We start from the raw sequence: 20,439 nt of genomic DNA, 5'->3' as shown, positions 1-20,439 counted from the left end.
ATGGCGGAGGCGGACGTGGATGATCTCGCGCAGCTTGGGACTTTGGATAACGACACGATAAAGAATACCCTCAAAGCGAGATATAAGGAAGGCAAAATATACGTAAGTACCCCTATTATTATTATTATGGTAAAGTGACTTAAGAAATGCAATCCAAAGACTTTAGTCAAAGCGTTGTGTGTCGTAATCTTGTGACATTGACCAAAGTTAGTATTCCCAAGCGAACCAGCACATTATGTGAACCTGTACATATAGATAACTCCTCCTTAATATATTACAACAAAGCTTGTCCAACTCTGTAATTTATATCATAACCGTGTTACAGACATTTTCTCACAAATATATATCACACTAAAATATTCTATATGAAGACTTAGCAGCAGAAAACATAATCTGTATGTACAGCAGAAACCACAGACTGAGTGTACAGCAGAAACCACAGACTGTATGTACAACAGAAACCACAGACTGAGTGTACAACAGAAACCACAGGCTGTGTGTACAGCAGAAACCACAGGCTGTGTGTACAGCAGAAACCACAGACTGAGTGTACAGCAGAAACCACAGGCTGTGTGTACAGCAGAAACCACAGACTGAGTGTACAGCAGGAACCACAGACTGTGTGTACAGCAGAAACCACAGACTGTGTGTACAGCAGAAACGACAGGCTGTGTTCAACAGAAACCACAGGCTGTGTGTACAACAGAAACCACAGGCTGTTTGTACAGCAGAAACCACAGGCTGTATGTACAACAGAAACCACAGACTGAGTGTACAGCAGAAACCACAGACTGTGTGTACAGCAGAAACCACAGACTGTGTGTACAGCAGAAACCACAGACTGTGTGTACAGCAGAAACGACAGGCTGTGTGTTCAACAGAAACCACAGGCTGTTTGTACAGCAGAAACGACAGGCTGTGTGTACAGCAGAAACCACAGACTGTGTGTACAGCAGAAACTACAGGCTGTGTGTTCAACAGAAACCACAGGCTGTTTGTACAGCAGAAACCACAGACTGAGTGTACAACAGAAACCACAGGCTGTGTGTACAGCAGAAACCACAGGCTGTGTGTACAACAGAAACCACAGACTGAGTGTACAGCAGAAACCACAGGCTGTGTGTACAGCAGAAACCACAGACTGAGTGTACAGCAGAAACCACAGACTGTGTGTACAGCAGAAACGACAGGCTGTGTGTTCAACAGAAACCACAGGCTGTGTGTACAACAGAAACCACAGGCTGTGTGTACAACAGAAACCACAGGCTGTTTGTACAGCAGAAACCACAGGCTGTATGTACAACAGAAACCACAGACTGAGTGTACAGCAGAAACCACAGACTGAGTGTACAGCAGAAACCACAGACTGTGTGTACAGCAGAAACGACAGGCTGTGTGTTCAACAGAAACCACAGGCTGTTTGTACAGCAGAAACGACAGGCTGTGTGTACAGCAGAAACCACAGACTGTGTGTACAGCAGAAACCACAGGCTGTTTGTACAGCAGAAACCACAGGCTGTGTGTTCAACAAAAACCACAGGCTGTGTGTACAACAGAAACCACAGGCTGTTTGTACAGCAGAAACCACAGGCTGTATGTACAACAGAAACCACAGGCTGTTTGTACAGCAGAAACCACAGGCTGTATGTACAACAGAAACCACAGGCTGTATGTACAGCAGAAACCACAGACTGTGTGTACAGCAGAAACCACAGGCTGTGTGTACAACAGAAACCACAGGCTGTATGTACAACAGAAACCACAGGCTGTTTGTACAGCAGAAACCACAGGCTGTATGTACAGCAGAAACCACAGGCTGTATGTACAGCAGAATCCACAGGCTGTGTGTACAGCAGAAACTACAGGCTGTGTGTACAGCAGAAACCACAGGCTGTGTGTACAACAGAAACCACAGGCTTTGTGTACAACAGAAACCACAGGCTGTATGTACAACAGAAACCACAGGCTGTATGTACAACAGAAACCACAGGCTTTGTGTACAACAGAAACCACAGGCTGTGTGTACAGCAAGAGATACACCTGCAAAATCGAATGAAAACATTTTGAATCCACACTCGAAAACCTGTGTACACACGTCCATTGCTGATCTTTCAGGGACTACTATAGGATCGCTCGGTAAACAAGTGTCTTTTATACTTAGACACGACGAACAGCTTTATGACATTTACAAACTAGATATTTCAAGTCAAACGTAGAATTTTTTACAGAAAGAAGTTGAATGGTTTCTTTTGATTTTCTAAAATGTACACGATAGGAATGAGACCGACCAACAAGCAAAACAACATTTCTACACCAGAATCACTGAACTGTACATGTACATTGAACCATTCACGGTTCCACACATGTCAACAGAATTGAGAAATACGCCACTTCCTATGGGCTACCCGTTACAATAAATTATGCATGCTCGGAACATATGAACTGTTCACACGTGTACAAGGTATACGCTCTGTAGCGTGCCAGATTGTTACAACAAATAATAACATTTGTAACAAATTGGGATGTATTTTGGTTACAGATATTATTGTAACAAAATGGGTTGTAGTAAAAACAAACCGCACGTTACAACGTTAAGCTCCATAGTGTCGTAGAAGGTAGAAGCTTACCACCAATAAGTAACATTGACAGTACACATTGATCTCTGTGGTAGAAGCTTACCACCAATAAGTAAAATTGACAGTACACATTTATCTCTGTGGTAGACGGTAGGGAACTTACCACCAATAAGTAACATTGACAGTACACATTTATCTCTGTGGTAGAAGGTAGGGAGTTTACCACCATTAAGTAACATTGACAGTACACATTTATCTCTGTGGTAGAAGGTAGGGAGTTTACCACCACTAAGTAACATTGACAGTATACATTTATCTCTGTGGTAGAAGGTAGGGAGTTTACCACCACTAAGTAACATTGACAGTACACATTTATCTCTGTGGTAGAAGGTAGGGAGTTTACCACCACTAAGTAACATTGACAGTACACATTTATCTCTGTGGTAGAAGGTAGAGAGTTTACCACCATTAAGTAACATTGACAGTATACATTTATCTCTGTGGTAGACGGTAGGGAGCTTACCACCACTAAGTAACATTGACAGTACACATTTATCTCTGTGGTAGACGGTAGGGAACTTACCACCACTAAGTAACATTGACAGTACAAACTTATCTCTGGTAGAAGGTACGGGACTTACCACCATTAAGTAACATTGACAGTACACATTCATCTCTGTGGTAGAAGGTACGGGACTTACCACCACTAAGTAAAATTGACAGTACACATTTATCTCTGTGGTAGACGGTAGGGAACTTACCACCATTAAGTAACATTGACAGTACACATTTATCTCTGTGGTAGAAGGTAGGGGACCTACCACCACTAAGTAACATTGACAGTACACATTTATCTCTGTGGTAGAAGGTAGGGGACTTACCACCACTAAGTAACATTGACAGTGCACATTCATCTCTGTGGTAGAAGGTAGGGGACTTACCACCATTAAGTAACATTGACAGTACACATTTATCTCTGTGGTAGAAGGTAGGGGACCTACCACCACTAAGTAACATTGACAGTGCACATTCATCTCTGTGGTAGAAGGTAGGGAACTTACCACCATTAAGTAACATTGACAGTACACATTCATCTCTGTGGTAGAAGGTAGGGAACTTACCACCATTAAGTAACATTGACAGTACACATTTATCTCTGTGGTAGAAGGTAGGGAACTTACCACCATTAAGTAACATTGACAGTACACATTTATCTCTGTGGTAGAAGGTAGGGGACTTACCACCACTAAGTAACATTGACAGTACACATTTATCTCTGTGGTAGAAGGTAGGGGACCTACCACCACTAAGTAACATTGACAGTACACATTTATCTCCATAACAATAATATACGTTTTGTGTTAAAGAAGTATATATTACATTTATTCTGTTACATTTGAGTTTTATTGAACACATTTTCAATTGTATTCTTCAGCCTCGCCAGACTCCTGGTAAAATGAAAAATATTATTTCAGATTCGTTTCAGCCATCTTTTATAAATATAAAAACCCTCTTTATATTGTATATTGATATTTAGTTCGTGTTGGGGCTTTTCCTACAGTTTATGTCATGGTTGACTAAACATTGTTTAAACAGCCCAAAGTGGTTCCATACATTGTTAGTCTACATTCCTGTAACATACAAGACACGGTGTCTCAATCATTCTGGATCATGACATGTACTTCCTGATTACTGAAGTAGAATAAAAAGAATATGTTCTATAGTCCTGTTGGATTTGTTAATCATGCACTCTTTGTTGGATTTTCCTTTGACTTGTTCGAATTAAAACACGATTTGCAAATAACTGTATTAGCATTGCATTTAAAACCTACCAAACATTGACGACTACGTATCATAATGTCCGTTCCTTTTCACATAGATTCATCACCAAAATTGATTGATTTTTAACGTTACCAGGAGTTGCATTCTTGTATAATGATTATATATACATGAATGGAATTCCAGTAGGACTGTTGTATGCATCAGTATAGAAATTCTAGTTGGACTTATGATGCAATTCGAAGTTCAAGTAATCCTAATAGGATTGTTACCTATGTACATCTAGGTTTAAGAATTATATTTGGATTGTCACATTTATGTTTGGGTAAAAGAATTCTAGTAGGATGTTAGAGGTATATCTAGGTGTAGGGATTCTAGTAGGATGTTAGAGGTATATCTTGGTGTAGGAATCCTAGAAGGACAGTAAGAGGAATATCTAGGTATAGAAATCCTAGTAGGACTGTTAGAGGTATATCTAGGTGTAGGAATTCTAGTAGGATGTTAGAAGTATATCTAGATGTAGGAATTCTAGTAGGATGTTAGAGGTATATCTAGGTATAGAAATCCTAGTAGGACTGTTAGAAGTGTATCTAGGTGTAAGAATTCTAGTAGGACTGTTAGAGATATATATAGGTGTAGGCATTCTAGTAGGACTGTTAGAGGTATATATAGGTGTAGGAATTCTAGTAGGACTGTTAGAGGTATATATAGGTGTAGGCATTCTAGTAGGACTGTTAGAGGTATATATAGGTGTAGGCATTCTAGTAGGACTGTTAGAGGTATATATAGGTGTAGGCATTCTAGTAGGATGTTAGAGGTATATCTTGGTGTAGGAATTCTAGTAGGACTGTTAGAGGTATATATAGGTGTAGGCATTCTAGTAGGATGTTAGAGGTATATCTTGGTGTAGGAACTCTAGTAGAATTCTAGTAGGATGTTAGAAGTATATCTAGGTGTAGGAATTCTAGTAGGATGTTAGAGGTATATCTAGGTATAGGCATTCTAGTAGGATGTTAGAGGTATATCTTGGTGTAGGCATTCTAGTAGGATGTTAGAGAGGTATGTATAGGTGTAGGAATTCAAGTAGGATGTTAGAGGTATATCTAGGTGTAGGCATTCTAGTAGGACTGTTAGAGGTATATATAGGTATAGGCATTCTAGTAGGACTGTTAGAGGTATATATAGGTGTAGGCATTCTAGTAGGATGTTAGAGGTATGTATAGGTGTAGGAATCCCAGTATGACTGTTAGAGGTATATCTAGGTATAGGAATTCTAGTAGGATGTTAGAGGTATATATAGGTGTAGGAATCCCAGTATGACTGTTAGAGGTATATCTAGGTATAGGAATTCTAGTAGGATGTTAGAGGTATATATAGGTGTAGGAATTCTAGTTGGATGTTAGAGGTATATCTAGGTGTAAGAATTCTAGTAGGATGTTAGAGGTATATCTAGGTGTAAGAATTCTAGTAGGATGTTAGAGGTATATCTTGGTGTAGGAATTCTAGTAGGATGTTAGAGGTATATCTTGGTGTAGGAATTCTAGTAGGACTGTTGGAGGTATATATAGGTGTAGGAATTCTAGTAGGACTGTTAGAGGTATATATAGGTGTAGGCATTCTAGTAGGATGTTAGAGGTATATCTTGGTGTAGGAATTCTAGTAGGACTGTTAGAGGTATGTATAGGTGTAGGCATTCTAGTAGAATGTTAGAGGTATATCTTGGTATAGACATTCTAGTAGGACTGTTAGAGGTATATATAGGTGTAGGCATTCTAGTAGGATGTTAGAGGTATATCTTGGTGTAGGAATTCTAGTAGGACTGTTAGAGGTATATATAGGTGTAGGCATTCTAGTAGGATGTTAGAGGTATATCTTGGTATAGGCATTCTAGTAGGACTGTTAGAGGTATATATAGGTGTAGGCATTCTAGTAGGATGTTAGAGGTATATCTAGGTGTAGGCATTCTAGTAGGATGTTAGAGGTATATCTTGGTGTAGGAATTCTAGTAGGACTGTTAGAGGTATATATAGGTGTAGGCATTCTAGTAGGATGTTAGAGGTATATCTTGGTATAGGCATTCTAGTAGGACTGTTAGAGGTATATATAGGTGTAGGCATTCTAGTAGGATGTTAGAGGTATATCTAGGTGTAGGCATTCTAGTAGGATGTTAGAGGTATGTATAGGTGTAGGCATTCTAGTAGGATGTTAGAGGTATATCTAGGTGTAGGCATTCTAGTAGGATGTTAGAGGTATATCTTGGTGTAGGAATTCTAGTAGGACTGTTAGAGGTATATATAGGTGTAGGCATTCTAGTAGGATGTTAGAGGTATATCTTGGTATAGGCATTCTAGTAGGACTGTTAGAGGTATATATAGGTGTAGGCATTCTAGTAGGATGTTAGAGGTATATCTAGGTGTAGGCATTCTAGTAGGATGTTAGAGGTATGTATAGGTGTAAGAATTCTAGTAGGAGTGTTATATCAGAAATGTAAGGACTTTACTTTGTATATCTATATATAAGCACTCAATTATGCCTACTGTCAATCTACATATATATATATATATATATAATGACAGTGACTAACAAGCCGCGGATTTCTACTCGATCGTTTCTGTGATCTTTTGTAGTCACAATAAAACAGTGCTTGTATCCCCTACCACGGTAAGTATGGTACGCTGGTTTTGTAATATACCACTGTTTAATCAAAGAAGTGTAATAGATATACCGAACATTTTTATAGTTAGACCAGGAAGTTTACAAGCCATTGATATGTATGCACAGTCTTTACAATGACGAAGCATGGGTTTATCTATAGAACACCGCTATTGTCAGGTGTTCTCGGCCCAGTGACAAATAAAGCCTACGTGATACACACATGAGAGACTCGACAAACCGCAGTGTGACCCGCTTACTACACATTTTTTGTCATTTGCAAAGTGTTTGTAATAGCAAGTGGTAGACACTGCTGTTGGTCTTTCAATCTTCGAGGTTTGCCGTAATGTTTGTGCCATGTTTTAATTCATTCAAATGGCGGCACGGATCAGAAATTACACCTGTACATGTCCTTGTTCTTAAATGTACTATATGACAGTATGAAAATTACAAAGTTTATTTAATTAAGGGACAAGTGCACCTCCCCGTCTAAATTTTACCTTTTATTTTGATGACTTTAAGATATTTCTTTATCGCCTTCTAAGTTTCAAAATTTAGGCCCTTGGCGTCACTGACGAGTCGTATAAGGACGAAACATCAGTATGATGAAGCATCACTGACGAGTCGTATAAGGACGAAACAGCTGTATGATGTAGCATCACTGACGAGTCCTAAAAGGACGAAACAGCTGTATGATGTAGCATCACTGACGAGTCCTAGAAGGACGAAACAGCTGTATGATGTAGCATCACTGACGAGTCCTAGAAGGACGAAACAGCTGTATGGTGTAGCATCACTGACGAGTCCTAGAAGGACGAAACATCAGTATGATGTAGCATCTCTGACGAGTCGTAGAAGTCGAAACCAAAGGCTACACTTGTCCAATAACGTACTGTACCTATTGTCCTACCATGTGTTCAAACCGGTTCCTTTTCAGTTGTTGTATATATAACATTTGTATACCAAGCGCTTTTTTCCGCTGATATAACCTGACATTTACAATACACATTCAATTAACATGGTAAATCCAACAAATAGCTTATAGCATGCCAAACATTGATTTAGACGTGAAAGGGTGTTCAGTATTGTAAATCATGGCCTAACAAAATTTCAGCTTAAAAAAAATCTGTTATGCTTGATTGACGGTAAATTCGCTTATCATCAAAACAAATTATCGACAAAAAACAAGAGTGAAATAGGTAAAACTTGTCTAACCGGTTTCAGTCAGTCTTGGTGGTTGCCTAGTTAGAATGAATTATTAATCAAAACAAAAAGTATTTTTAGTAGTATTCTGAGCACGATCGAGACAAATGTATTACGTTTATTATAATATATATCATATTTATCGCGGGATTGGAAAAAAAGACAGATGAACAAGTTAACCTAGACCTGTACAGACCATGTCATGTATCTAAGGACTCCGAAATACCCTCCTAGTATCACTACAATATAAACTGTACACATCAAATGGCTGTAGCAATACTGTTTCTATGATAACTATAAAGAAATTCACAGCAAAGATAAAAAGAAATCTTCACACTGCCCTACAATTGCAATATCCTTACTAACTAAAAACTGGGCAAAGCGGACTGACTTTTCTCTAAAGATTTCAAACATGTATTTTGAGCCATATCTATCAGGAGAAAAAACCAACCTCTCAAATACTATACAGCATACGGCTTTACCGATGGTCTCAGAGTGTTACAGATTATCTCAACATACAGCTTACGGCTTTACCGATGGTCTCAGAGTGTTACAGATTATCTCAACAACAAAAAAGAGAGGACTTTGCGGTAGAAAACTAAGAAAGATGTAACTCACAACACAGGCTTTAGGGACCTGTAGGGGTTTAAAATGGACGTCACGAGTTGTCCCTCAAGGTGCTGTAAATAACATCCTCTTTAGTATAAATTTAATTTTGTTCATAAAAAGGTCCGTTAAATATTTTATATAATTTTCATCTTTAACACGAGTTCTATTACACCTGATTAACTTACAAATCTTAGTTCATTGTATTGCATATCCGTTAAACGACCACATCCCTTAGCAATGCTTACCAAATTGTGTCCTAGTGACAGAATATGTCCTAGTGACAGTTAATATGTCCTAGTGACAGTTAATATGTCCTAGTGACAGAAAATATGTCCTAGTGACAGTTAATATGTCCTAGTGACAGAAAATATGTCCTAGTGACAGTTAATATGGCCTTGTGACAGTTAATACGTCCTAGTGACAGAAAATATGTCCTAGTGACAGTTAATATGTCCTAGTGACAGTCAATGTGTCCTAGTGACAGAAAATATGTCCTAGTGACAGTTAATGTGTCCTAGTGACAGAAAATATGTCCTAGTGACAGTTAATATGGCCTTGTGACAGTTAATACGTCCTAGTGACAGAAAATATGTCCTAGTGACAGTTAATATGTCCTAGTGACAGTCAATGTGTCCTAGTGACAGAAAATATGTCCTAGTGACAGTTAATGTGTCCTAGTGACAGAAAATATGTCCTTGTGACAGAAAATGTGTCTTAGTGACAGAAAATATAATTACCGTGTCCTAGATATGCATTCGTGTCTTATCGATATTCACAATATTTTGTGAGTGAAGCAAAGTAGCACACAAATAACTAAGACATATTTTTAAAAATTGTAATCACAGCCCTATAACCCAAATAACGTCCTTCTTGTTTATGAGTGTTCACGTTTCCGAGGAGGAACATTCGTCGAAGTTTTCCTCTGTCTTGTACATTAACTATGCTACAAGTCGCTGTCTTGTACATTAACTGTGCTACAAGTCGCTGTCTTGTACATTAACTGTGCTACAAGTCGCTGTCTTGTACATTAACTGTGCTACAAGTCGCTGTCTTGTACATTAACTGTGCTACAAGTCGCTGTCTTGTACATTAACTGTGCTACAAGTCGCTGTCTTGTACATTAAATGTGCTACAAGTCGCTGTCTTGTACATTAACTGTGCTACAAGTCGCTGTCTTGTACATTAAATGTGCTACAAGTCGCTGTCTTGTACATTATCTGTGCTACAAGTCGCTGTCTTGTACATTAACTGTGCTTCAAGTCGCTGTCTTGTACATTAACTGTGCTACAAGTCGCTGTCTTGTACATTAACTGTGCTAGTACATTAACTGTGCTACAAGTCGCTGTCTTGTACATTAACTGTGCTACAAGTCGCTGTCTTGTACATTAACTGTGCTACAAGTCGCTGTCTTGTACATTAACTGTGCTACAGGTCGCTGTCTTGTACATTAACTGTCCTACAGGTCGCTGTCTTGTACATTTACTGTCCTACAAGTCCATACTTATCATACCATCCATACACAGTATTTGAGCCTGCCAGATCTTGGTCTTGAGATCGATTTATTTTTAGTTTTTCAGTTGATCTTACCTCATTTTGCTCTGCCCATGTAACCCCTAGGATAAGTGACTGCCAAAGTATGTATACCATCAAACTGTCACCCTATCATGTTAATCCTTACCAAGTCTAAATTATGTCCAATGGAAATAAGAAATAGTCTCTCAACGATATCATTTTCTTCTAAGAACGATTGTTAATTTGACCCCTACACCGGGGAAATGTTACATAGTGGGGTCAGGGAAGTCAATAGTGAAAAGTATTTTATGCTACATTTCTGGTCATTGATTCCATGTCCAATCGCCACATCCGGGTCTCCAAAATGTATACACAGGGGTGTACAAATGGGGAAAACGGAAAAACTGCTGTGGGGAAATCACCGTGGAAAATCGCCACATCCGGGTCTCCAAAATGTATACACAGGGGTGCACAAATCGAGAAAACGGAAAAACTATTGTAGGGAAATCACCGTGTCAAATCGCCACATCCGGGTCTCCATAATGTATACACAGGAGCGTACGAATCGAGAAAACGGAAAAACTGTTGTAGGGAAATCACCATGGCAAATCGCCACATCCGGGTCTCCAAAATGTATAAACCCTTAATTGAGGTTGAATTCTTTACGGTTAATCTTATATGTTCGACAAAGATTGACCAGTGCGAACAAATTTTCATATTTCACTTTTGAAATTCGCTTTCCTCACATTTCCTAGAAATGCATCATTACAATCCAATGTTGGGTATGGCGACTTTTGCATACAGAACAAACCTGAATATGAATTCCGATTCCTTCGGCTGTAGAATTTCAGAACAATTATTATTTATCTTCGATATTTCATGTGGACGAAGGGGTTTCTAAAAGTGTGAACTAGGGGATGTTTTAACACAAATGACATCTTACATTTTCTGGCCAATATTGCCAATCAAAGCTATTTTTTATTGTAAATAACTTCGTTTTAGCCAATAGAATTCGGAATTTATATATAGGAAGGAAGATGACCTTATCCAAGTTTACATATGCGTATCTAATTTGGAGATCTCGGACAGAACATGGTAAAAATAATATTAACATCATTAACGTCATATTTCGCAAAGAAAATCGAACATAAATACAAACTATGTATATGTTTGTGTCGAATTATTTGTCGGAAATCCATTAAGTCCATCATTCTTTAAAAAAGTTGGCAGTGGATGGTCGAATGGCGCAGTGGTACCGCACTCGCCTTTTACCTGGCTGTCCGGGGTTCGACTCCCGCAACGGACGTGAAAAGGTATTGGGCACCTTCCCGACCACGTGGGTTTTCCCCTGGTACTCCGGTTTCCTCCAACAGCATGACTCCCTTGCGAGCTTCCATCCGCGCCAGCATGAGTGATTAATAGAAGCTAATAGCTTGTTTCGCAATTGTTGAAAAATAAATAAAGTTCATATCATAATAATTAGCAGCTTGAAAACTGAAATGAAAGCAAACAAAGAGGAAAAGTCAGCGTTCCTCGGTCCTTATTTAAATCTACACTTCAATATCTATATGACAGGTATGTTTTTGTGTCTACAGATACGACATCCAAAAACTGAATCCTTGTCTTGAGACATTTTCACATTCTCTACATATCAAAAGAACCAGGTTGCTTGTTAACGAAGGATACCTCGAAACGATGGAACAGAACAAGGCTCTCGCTTTATTGAATTTGATTTTTGATTATCATTAAGTTCATATGTTTGTATTTTCTTGTTGTTTTTCAGACCAACTGCGGTGATATTCTGATAGCAGTGAATCCATGCAAATTTCTGCCGCTATTTGGAGAGAAGGTATGTGACTATAATGACTATAATGCGTGTGACATCATCATTGATAAATGTTGCTATTTAGTATACTTGATAAGAACTTAAAAGTTTAAGGTGGAGTCATTATACACATATCACAGGCGGTTATCTTTTATCATCTGAGATTCTCAGTTACGTGTTTAGGCCCGAATACATGATAGTTATCAATGATCACCGAGGTGCCAAGTAAAGGCTTGTGACAAAGATTGCTTTTGTTGATCATTCGGGAGTGTTTAGACCCGTATCACAGGTAAGTATCATTGATCATGTGGGATACTCACTGGCGTGTTTAGACCCGTATCACAGGTAAGTATCATTGATCACGTGGGATACTCACTAGAGTGTTTAGACCCGTATCACAGGTAAGTATCATTGATCACGTGGGATACTCACTAGAGTGTTTAGACCCGTATCACAGGTAAGTATCATTGATCATGTGGGATACTGACTGGCGTGTTTAGACCCGTATCACAGGTAAGTATCATTGATCATGTGGGAGACTCACTGGAGTGTTTAGACATTACAATTCACAGGAACATTGGCAACGTTTTGCGATATTTTGAATATTTCTTAAGAATTTTACCATTTATGAATTGTAAAATCATTTCAAACATTGAAGCAACATGAAGAATACCATTGGAAGAATTTGCGGGGTATGCCGCCACCGCACGTGTTTTATCCGGCAGCACGTGCGTATCGCCGAATGCAGGAGACACGAACTAACCAGGTGATACTTGTTGGAGGGGAGTCCGGAGCAGGAAAGACAGAGAGCACAAAATATATGGTTAAACATCTCGTGTCCTTGTGCCCAAAAGATACTACCGACCTCCATCAACGTATAATTAAGGTAAACACTCTGGATTCGAAAAGACATACAGTTGTATCGCGAAATTTTATAACTCGACCCTGCATATTTCGAACTTATTTAAATCGAATACCCTGATATGGTCCAACAGACTTCGTAATTATAAGATTCGACTGTACATGTATTAAAGTAACTACCCTTTGACATTCATAATCATTATGCAAACATTGAAAGTTGCTTATTGAACCACAATTGAGCAAAAACGTGATCGTTACATGTCTACCATTTCATGAGATTGATGTGTTAATACATAGAAATCGAATTAACGGTATTTTCCTTAATTTATGGATACAGATAAATCCACTGCTCGAAGCTTTCGGAAATGCCAAAACAACGATGAACGATAACTCCAGCAGATTTGCCAAATATTTAGAAATGACTTTCTTAGCCAACGGCCGTATAAAAGGAGGTAAGCGATGTATACATCAAACAAGTTCTAGATTACATACATACGGCACTACTAATACAAACGTACAACAAATTACAACAAAAGTACAAGAAATTAAAACAAAAGTACAACAAATAACAAAATTACAACAAATTACTACAAATTACAACAAATTGCAACAAATTACAACAAAATACAACAAAAGTACAACAAAATACAACAAATTACAACAAAATTACAACAAAAGTACAACAAAATACAACAAAATTACAACAAAATTACAACAAATTACTACAAATTACAACAAATTGCAACAAATTACTACAAATTACAACAAATTACAACAAATTACTACAAATTACAACAAAATTACAACAAATTACTACAAATTACAACAAATTGCAACAAATTACTACAAATTACAACAAAATTACAACAAATTACTACAAATTACAACAAATTGCAACAAATTACTACAAATTACAACAAATTGCAACAAATTACTACAAATTACAACAAATTGCAACAAATTACAACAAAATACAACAAAAGTACAACAAAATACAACAAATTACAACAAAATTACAACAAAAGTACAACAAAATACAACAAAATTACAACAAAATTACAACAAATTACTACAAATTACAACAAATTGCAACAAATTACTACAAATTACAACAAATTACAACAAAAGTACAACAAAATACAACAAATAACAACAAAATTACAACAAATTACAACAAATTACTACAAATTACAACAAATTACAACAAAAGTACAACAAAATACAACAAATTACAACAAATTACTACAAATTACAACAAATTACTACAAATTACTACAAATTACAACAAAAGTACAACAAATGCACCAGAAACTTACAACAAAGGTAAAAGAAATGTAAAAAAAAAAAAAAAAAAACTCGATTTTACATAAAACTAATATATAAAAAGATTACACAAATATAAAACGGTACAAAGTTTTTGTATAAAATAATGTGATAATAAATATAAGATAACAATATCATAGACTAAATGTATTATCTTAACGAGAAGGTATCAGATGATATATAAACTCAATGTATTATCGTAATGATATGAGATAAAAATATGAACTTAATGCACTTTCTTCAAGAAATAAGTTTTTAAAATGAAAATGCCGTCTGATATTTTCAATAGAAAAACCTTGATTTAGGTATTCCTAATGAAATAAAAAACAATAGCAGAAGGTGTGCTATTATTTGCTATTTGCAGCCATAGTGCGAGATTACTTGTTGGAAAAGTCTCGAGTGGTTGACCAGATGGACAATGAGGGAAATTTTCACATTTTCTACTGTATGTTTGCCGGAGCTCCAGATGCTGTCCTCAAAAATCTGTACCTGAAAGATGCCGGCACTTACAGGTAATTACTAAAGGGTCTGGAGGTTACGACATAACCCATAACGACATGTCCCACGGCTTTGGTTTAGGAATTACCCCTGTGTTTTAACTCTGTGGTATGCTTTCGCTTTGTTCAATAAGATTGGGTGTGGGGTAGTTTTTTACATGTTGACAATGTGGTGTAAATTACATTGATTACATATTGACAGTGTGGTGTAAATATCATTGATAACATGTTGACTGTGTGGTGTAAATATCATTGATTACATGTTGACAGTGTGGTGTAAATATCATTGATTACAAGTTGACAATGTGGTGTAAATTACATTGATTACATGTTGACAATGTGGTGTAAATTACATTGATTACATGTTGACAATGTGGTGTAAATTACATTGATTACATGTTGACAATGTGGTGTAAATTACATTGATTACATGTTGACAATGTGGTGTAAATTACATTGATTACATGTTGACAGTGTGGTGTAAATTACATTGATTACATGTTGACAATGTGGTGTAAATTACATTGATTACATGTTGACAATGTGGTGTAAATTACATTGATTACATGTTGACAATGTGGTGTAAATTACATTGATTACATGTTGACAATGTGGTGTAAATATCATTGACTACATGTTGACAATGTGGTGTAAATTACATTGATTACATGTTGACAGTGTGGTGTAAATTACATTGATTACTTGTTGACAGTGTGGTGTAAATATCATTGACTACATGTTGACAATGTGGTGTAAATTACATTGATTACATGTTGACAGTGTGGTGTAAATTACATTGATTACTTGTTGACAGTGTGGTGTAAATATCATTGATTACATGTTGACAGTGTGGTGTAAATTACATTGATTACATGTTGACAGTGTGGTGTAAATTACATTGATTACATGTTGACAGTGTGGTGTAAATTACATTGATTACATGTTGACAGTGTGGTGTAAATTACATTGATTACTTGTTGACAGTGTGGTGTAAATATCATTGATTACATGTTGACAGTGTGGTGTAAATTACATTGATTACATGTTGACAGTGTGGTGTAAATTACATTGATTACATGTTGACAATGTGGTGTAAATTACATTGATTACATGTTGACAGTGTGGTGTAAGTTATATTGATTACATGTTGACAGTGTGGTGTAAATTACATTGATTACTTGTTGACAGTGTGGTGTAAATATCATTGATTACTTGTTGACAGTGTGGTGTAAATATCATTGACTACATGTTGACTGTGGTGTAAATTACATTGATTACATGTTGACAGTGTGGTGTAAATATCATTGATTACATGTTGACAGTGTGGTGTAAATTACATTGATTACTTGTTGACAGTGTGGTGTAAATATCATTGACTACATGTTGACAATGTGGTGTAAATTACATTGATTACATGTTGACAGTGTGGTGTAAATTACATTGATTACTTGTTGACAGTGTGGTGTAAATATCATTGATTACTTGTTGACAGTGTGGTGTAAATTACATTGATTACTTGTTGACAGTGTGGTGTAAATATCATTGACTACATGTTGACAGTGTGGTGTAAATTACATTGATTACATGTTGACAATGTGGTGGAAATTACATTGATTACATGTTGACAGTGTGGTGTAAATTACATTGATTACATGTTGACAATGTGGTGGAAATTACATTGATTACATGTTGACAGTGTGGTGTAAATTACATTGATTACTTGTTGACAGTGTGGTGTAAATTACATTGACTACATGTTGACAATGTGGTGTAAATTACATTGATTACATGTTGACAGTGTGGTGTAAATTACATTGATTACATGTTGACAATGTGGTGGAAATTACATTGATTACATGTTGACAGTGTGGTGTAAATTACATTGATTACTTGTTGACAGTGTGGTGTAAATTACATTGACTACATGTTGACAATGTGGTGTAAATTACATTGATTACATGTTGACAATGTGGTGTAAATTACATTGATTACATGTTGACAATGTGGTGTAAATTACATTGATTACATGTTGACAGTGTGGTGTAAATTACATTGATTACTTGTTGACAGTGTGGTGTAAATATCATTGACTACATGTTGACAATGTGGTGTAAATTACATTGATTACATGTTGACAATGTGGTGTAAATTACATTGATTACATGTTGACAGTGTGGTGTAAATTACATTGATTACTTGTTGACTGTGTGGTGTAAATATCATTGACTACATGTTGACAGTGTGGTGTAAATTACATTGATTACTTGTTGACAGTGTGGTGTAAATATCATTGATTACTTGTTGACAGTGTGGTGTAAATTACATTGATTACTTGTTGACAGTGTGGTGTAAATATCATTGACTACATGTTGACAATGTGGTGTAAATTGCATTGATTACATGTTGACAGTGTGGTGTAAATTACATTGATTACTTGTTGACAGTGTGGTGTAAATATCATTGATTACATGTTGACAGTGTGGTGTAAATTACATTGATTACATGTTGACAGTGTGGTGTAAATAACATTGATTACTTGTTGACAGTGTGGTGTAAATATCATTGATTACATGTTGACAGTGTGGTGTAAATTACATTGATTACATGTTGACAGTGTGGTGTAAATATCATTGATTACATGTTGACAGTGTGGTGTAAATTACATTGATTACATGTTGACAATGTGGTGTAAATTACATTGATTACATGTTGACAGTGTGGTGTAAATATCATTGATTACTTGTTGACAGTGTGGTGTAAATTACATTGATTACTTGTTGACAGTGTGGTGTAAATATCATTGACTACATGTTGACTGTGGTGTAAATTACATTGATTACATGTTGACATGGTGGTGTAAATATCATTGATTACTTGTTGACAGTGTGGTGTAAATATCATTGACTACATGTTGACTGTGGTGTAAATTACATTGATTACATGTTGACAGTGTGGTGTAAATATCATTGATTACATGTTGACAGTGTGGTGTAAATTACATTGATTACTTGTTGACAGTGTGGTGTAAATATCATTGACTACATGTTGGCAATGTGGTGTAAATTACATTGAATACATGTTGACAGTGTGGTGTAAATTACATTGATTACTTGTTGACAGTGTGGTGTAAATATCATTGATTACTTGTTGACAGTGTGGTGTAAATTACATTGATTACTTGTTGACAGTGTGGTGTAAATATCATTGACTACATGTTGACAATGTGGTGTAAATTACATTGATTACATGTTGACAGTGTGGTGTAAATTACATTGATTACTTGTTGACAGTGTGGTGTAAATTACATTGACTACATGTTGACAATGTGGTGTAAATTACATTGATTACATGTTGACAGTGTGGTGTAAATATCATTGATTACATGTTGACAATGTGGTGTAAATTACATTGATTACATGTTGACAGTGTGGTGTAAATTACATTGATTACTTGTTGACAGTGTGGTGTAAATATCATTGACTACATGTTGACAGTGTGGTGTAAATTACATTGACTACATGTTGACTGTGGTGTAAATTACATTGATTACATGTTGACAGTGTGGTGTAAATATCATTGATTACATGTTGACAGTGTGGTGTAAATTACATTGATTACATGTTGACAGTGTGGTGTAAATATCATTGATTACATGTTGACAATGTGGTGTAAATTATATTTACTACATGTTGACAGTGTGGTGTAAATTACATTGATTACATGTTGACAATGTGGTGTAAATTATATTGATTACATGTTGACAGTGTGGTGTAAATTACATTGATTACATGTTGACAGTGTGGTGTAAATTACATTGATTACTTGTTGACAGTGTGGTGTAAATTACATTGATTACTTGTTGACAGTGTGGTGTAAATTACATTGATTACTTGTTGACAGTGTGGTGTAAATATCATTGACTACATGTTGACAATGTGGTGTAAATTACATTGATTACATGTTGACAGTGTGGTGTAAATTACATTGATTACTTGTTGACAGTGTGGTGTAAATATCATTGATTACTTGTTGACAGTGTAGTGTAAATTACATTGATTACTTGTTGACAGTGTGGTGTAAATTACATTGATTACTTGTTGACAGTGTGGTGTAAATATCATTGATTACAAGTTGACAATGTGGTGTAAATTACATTGATTACATGTTGGCAGTGTGGTGTAAATTACATTGATTACATGTTGACAGTGTGGTGTAAATTACATTGATTACTTGTTGACAGTGTGGTGTAAATATCATTGATTACTTGTTGACAGTGTGGTGTAAATATCATTGATTACATGTTGACAGTGTGGTGTAAATATAATTGATTACATGTTGACAATGTGGTGTAAATTACATTGATTACTTGTTGACAGTGTGGTGTAAATTACATTGATTACATGTTGACAGTGTGACAGTGTGGTGTAAATTAATTACACAGTGTGGTGACATTGAAATTTGACATGTTGACAATGTGGTGTAAATTACATTGATTACTTGTTGACAGTGTGGTGTAAATTACATTGATTACATGTTGACAGTGTGGTGTAAGTTATATTGATTACATGTTGACAGTGTGGTGTAAATTACATTGATTACATGTTGACAGTGTGGTGTAAATTACATTGATTACTTGTTGACAGTGTGGTGTAAATATCATTGATTACATGTTGACAGTGTGGTGTAAATATAATTGATTACATGTTGACAATGTGGTGTAAATTACATTGATTACATGTTGACAGTGTGGTGTAAATATCATTGATTACATGTTGACAGTGTGGTGTAAATTACATTGATTACTTGTTGACAGTGTGGTGTAAATAACATTGACTACATGTTGACAATGTGGTGTAAATTACATTGATTACATGTTGACAGTGTGGTGTAAATTACATTGATTACTTGTTGACAGTGTGGTGTAAATATCATTGACTACATGTTGACTGTGGTGTAAATTACATTGATTACATGTTGACAGTGTGGTGTAAATTACATTGATTACTTGTTGACAGTGTGGTGTAAATATCATTGACTACATGTGGTGACATTGTGTGGTGTAAATTACATTGACATGTTGACTGTGGTGTAAATTACATTGATTACATGTTGACAGTGTGGTGTAAATTACATTGATTACATGTTGACAGTGTGGTGTAAATTACATTGATTACATGTTGACAATGTGGTGTAAATTACATTGATTACATGTTGACAGTGTGGTGTAAATTACATTGATTACATGTTGACAATGTGGTGTAAATTATATTTATTACATGTTGACAGTGTGGTGTAAATATCATTGATTACATGTTGACAATGTGGTGTAAATTACATTGATTACATGTTGACAATGTGGTGTAAATTACATTGATTACATGTTGACAGTGTGGTGTAAATTACATTGATTACATGTTGACACTGTGGTGTAAATTACATTGACTACATGTTGACAGTGTGGTGTAAATTACATTGATTACATGTTGACAGTGTGGTGTAAATTACATTGATTACATGTTGACAATGTGGTGTAAATTACATTGATTACATGTTGACAGTGTGGTGTAAATATCATTGATTACATGTTGACAGTATGAATTTC

At 36.1% G+C, this 20,439-nt stretch overlaps 1 protein-coding gene across 1 annotated transcript in view; it reads left to right on the top strand.

The window, feature by feature from the left end:
* The window catches only part of LOC132556893 (uncharacterized), a 52,508-nt gene continuing 32,069 nt past the window's right edge, over positions 1-20,439 (top strand). Inside the window, exons 1-5 of the mRNA XM_060221347.1 lie at positions 1-102; positions 12,115-12,180; positions 12,815-13,042; positions 13,355-13,469; positions 14,705-14,852. Coding sequence (XP_060077330.1) covers positions 1-102; positions 12,115-12,180; positions 12,815-13,042; positions 13,355-13,469; positions 14,705-14,852 — 659 coding nt within the window. The remainder of the gene's footprint in view (positions 103-12,114; positions 12,181-12,814; positions 13,043-13,354; positions 13,470-14,704; positions 14,853-20,439) is intronic.

The sequence above is a fragment of the Ylistrum balloti genome, unplaced genomic scaffold, assembly GCF_031769215.1.
Source record: "Ylistrum balloti isolate Yb309-2 unplaced genomic scaffold, AGI_CSIRO_Ybal_v1 Utg370598, whole genome shotgun sequence".
NCBI lineage: Eukaryota > Metazoa > Mollusca > Bivalvia > Pectinida > Pectinidae > Ylistrum > Ylistrum balloti.
This window is presented reverse-complemented; position numbering and strand designations above follow the sequence as displayed.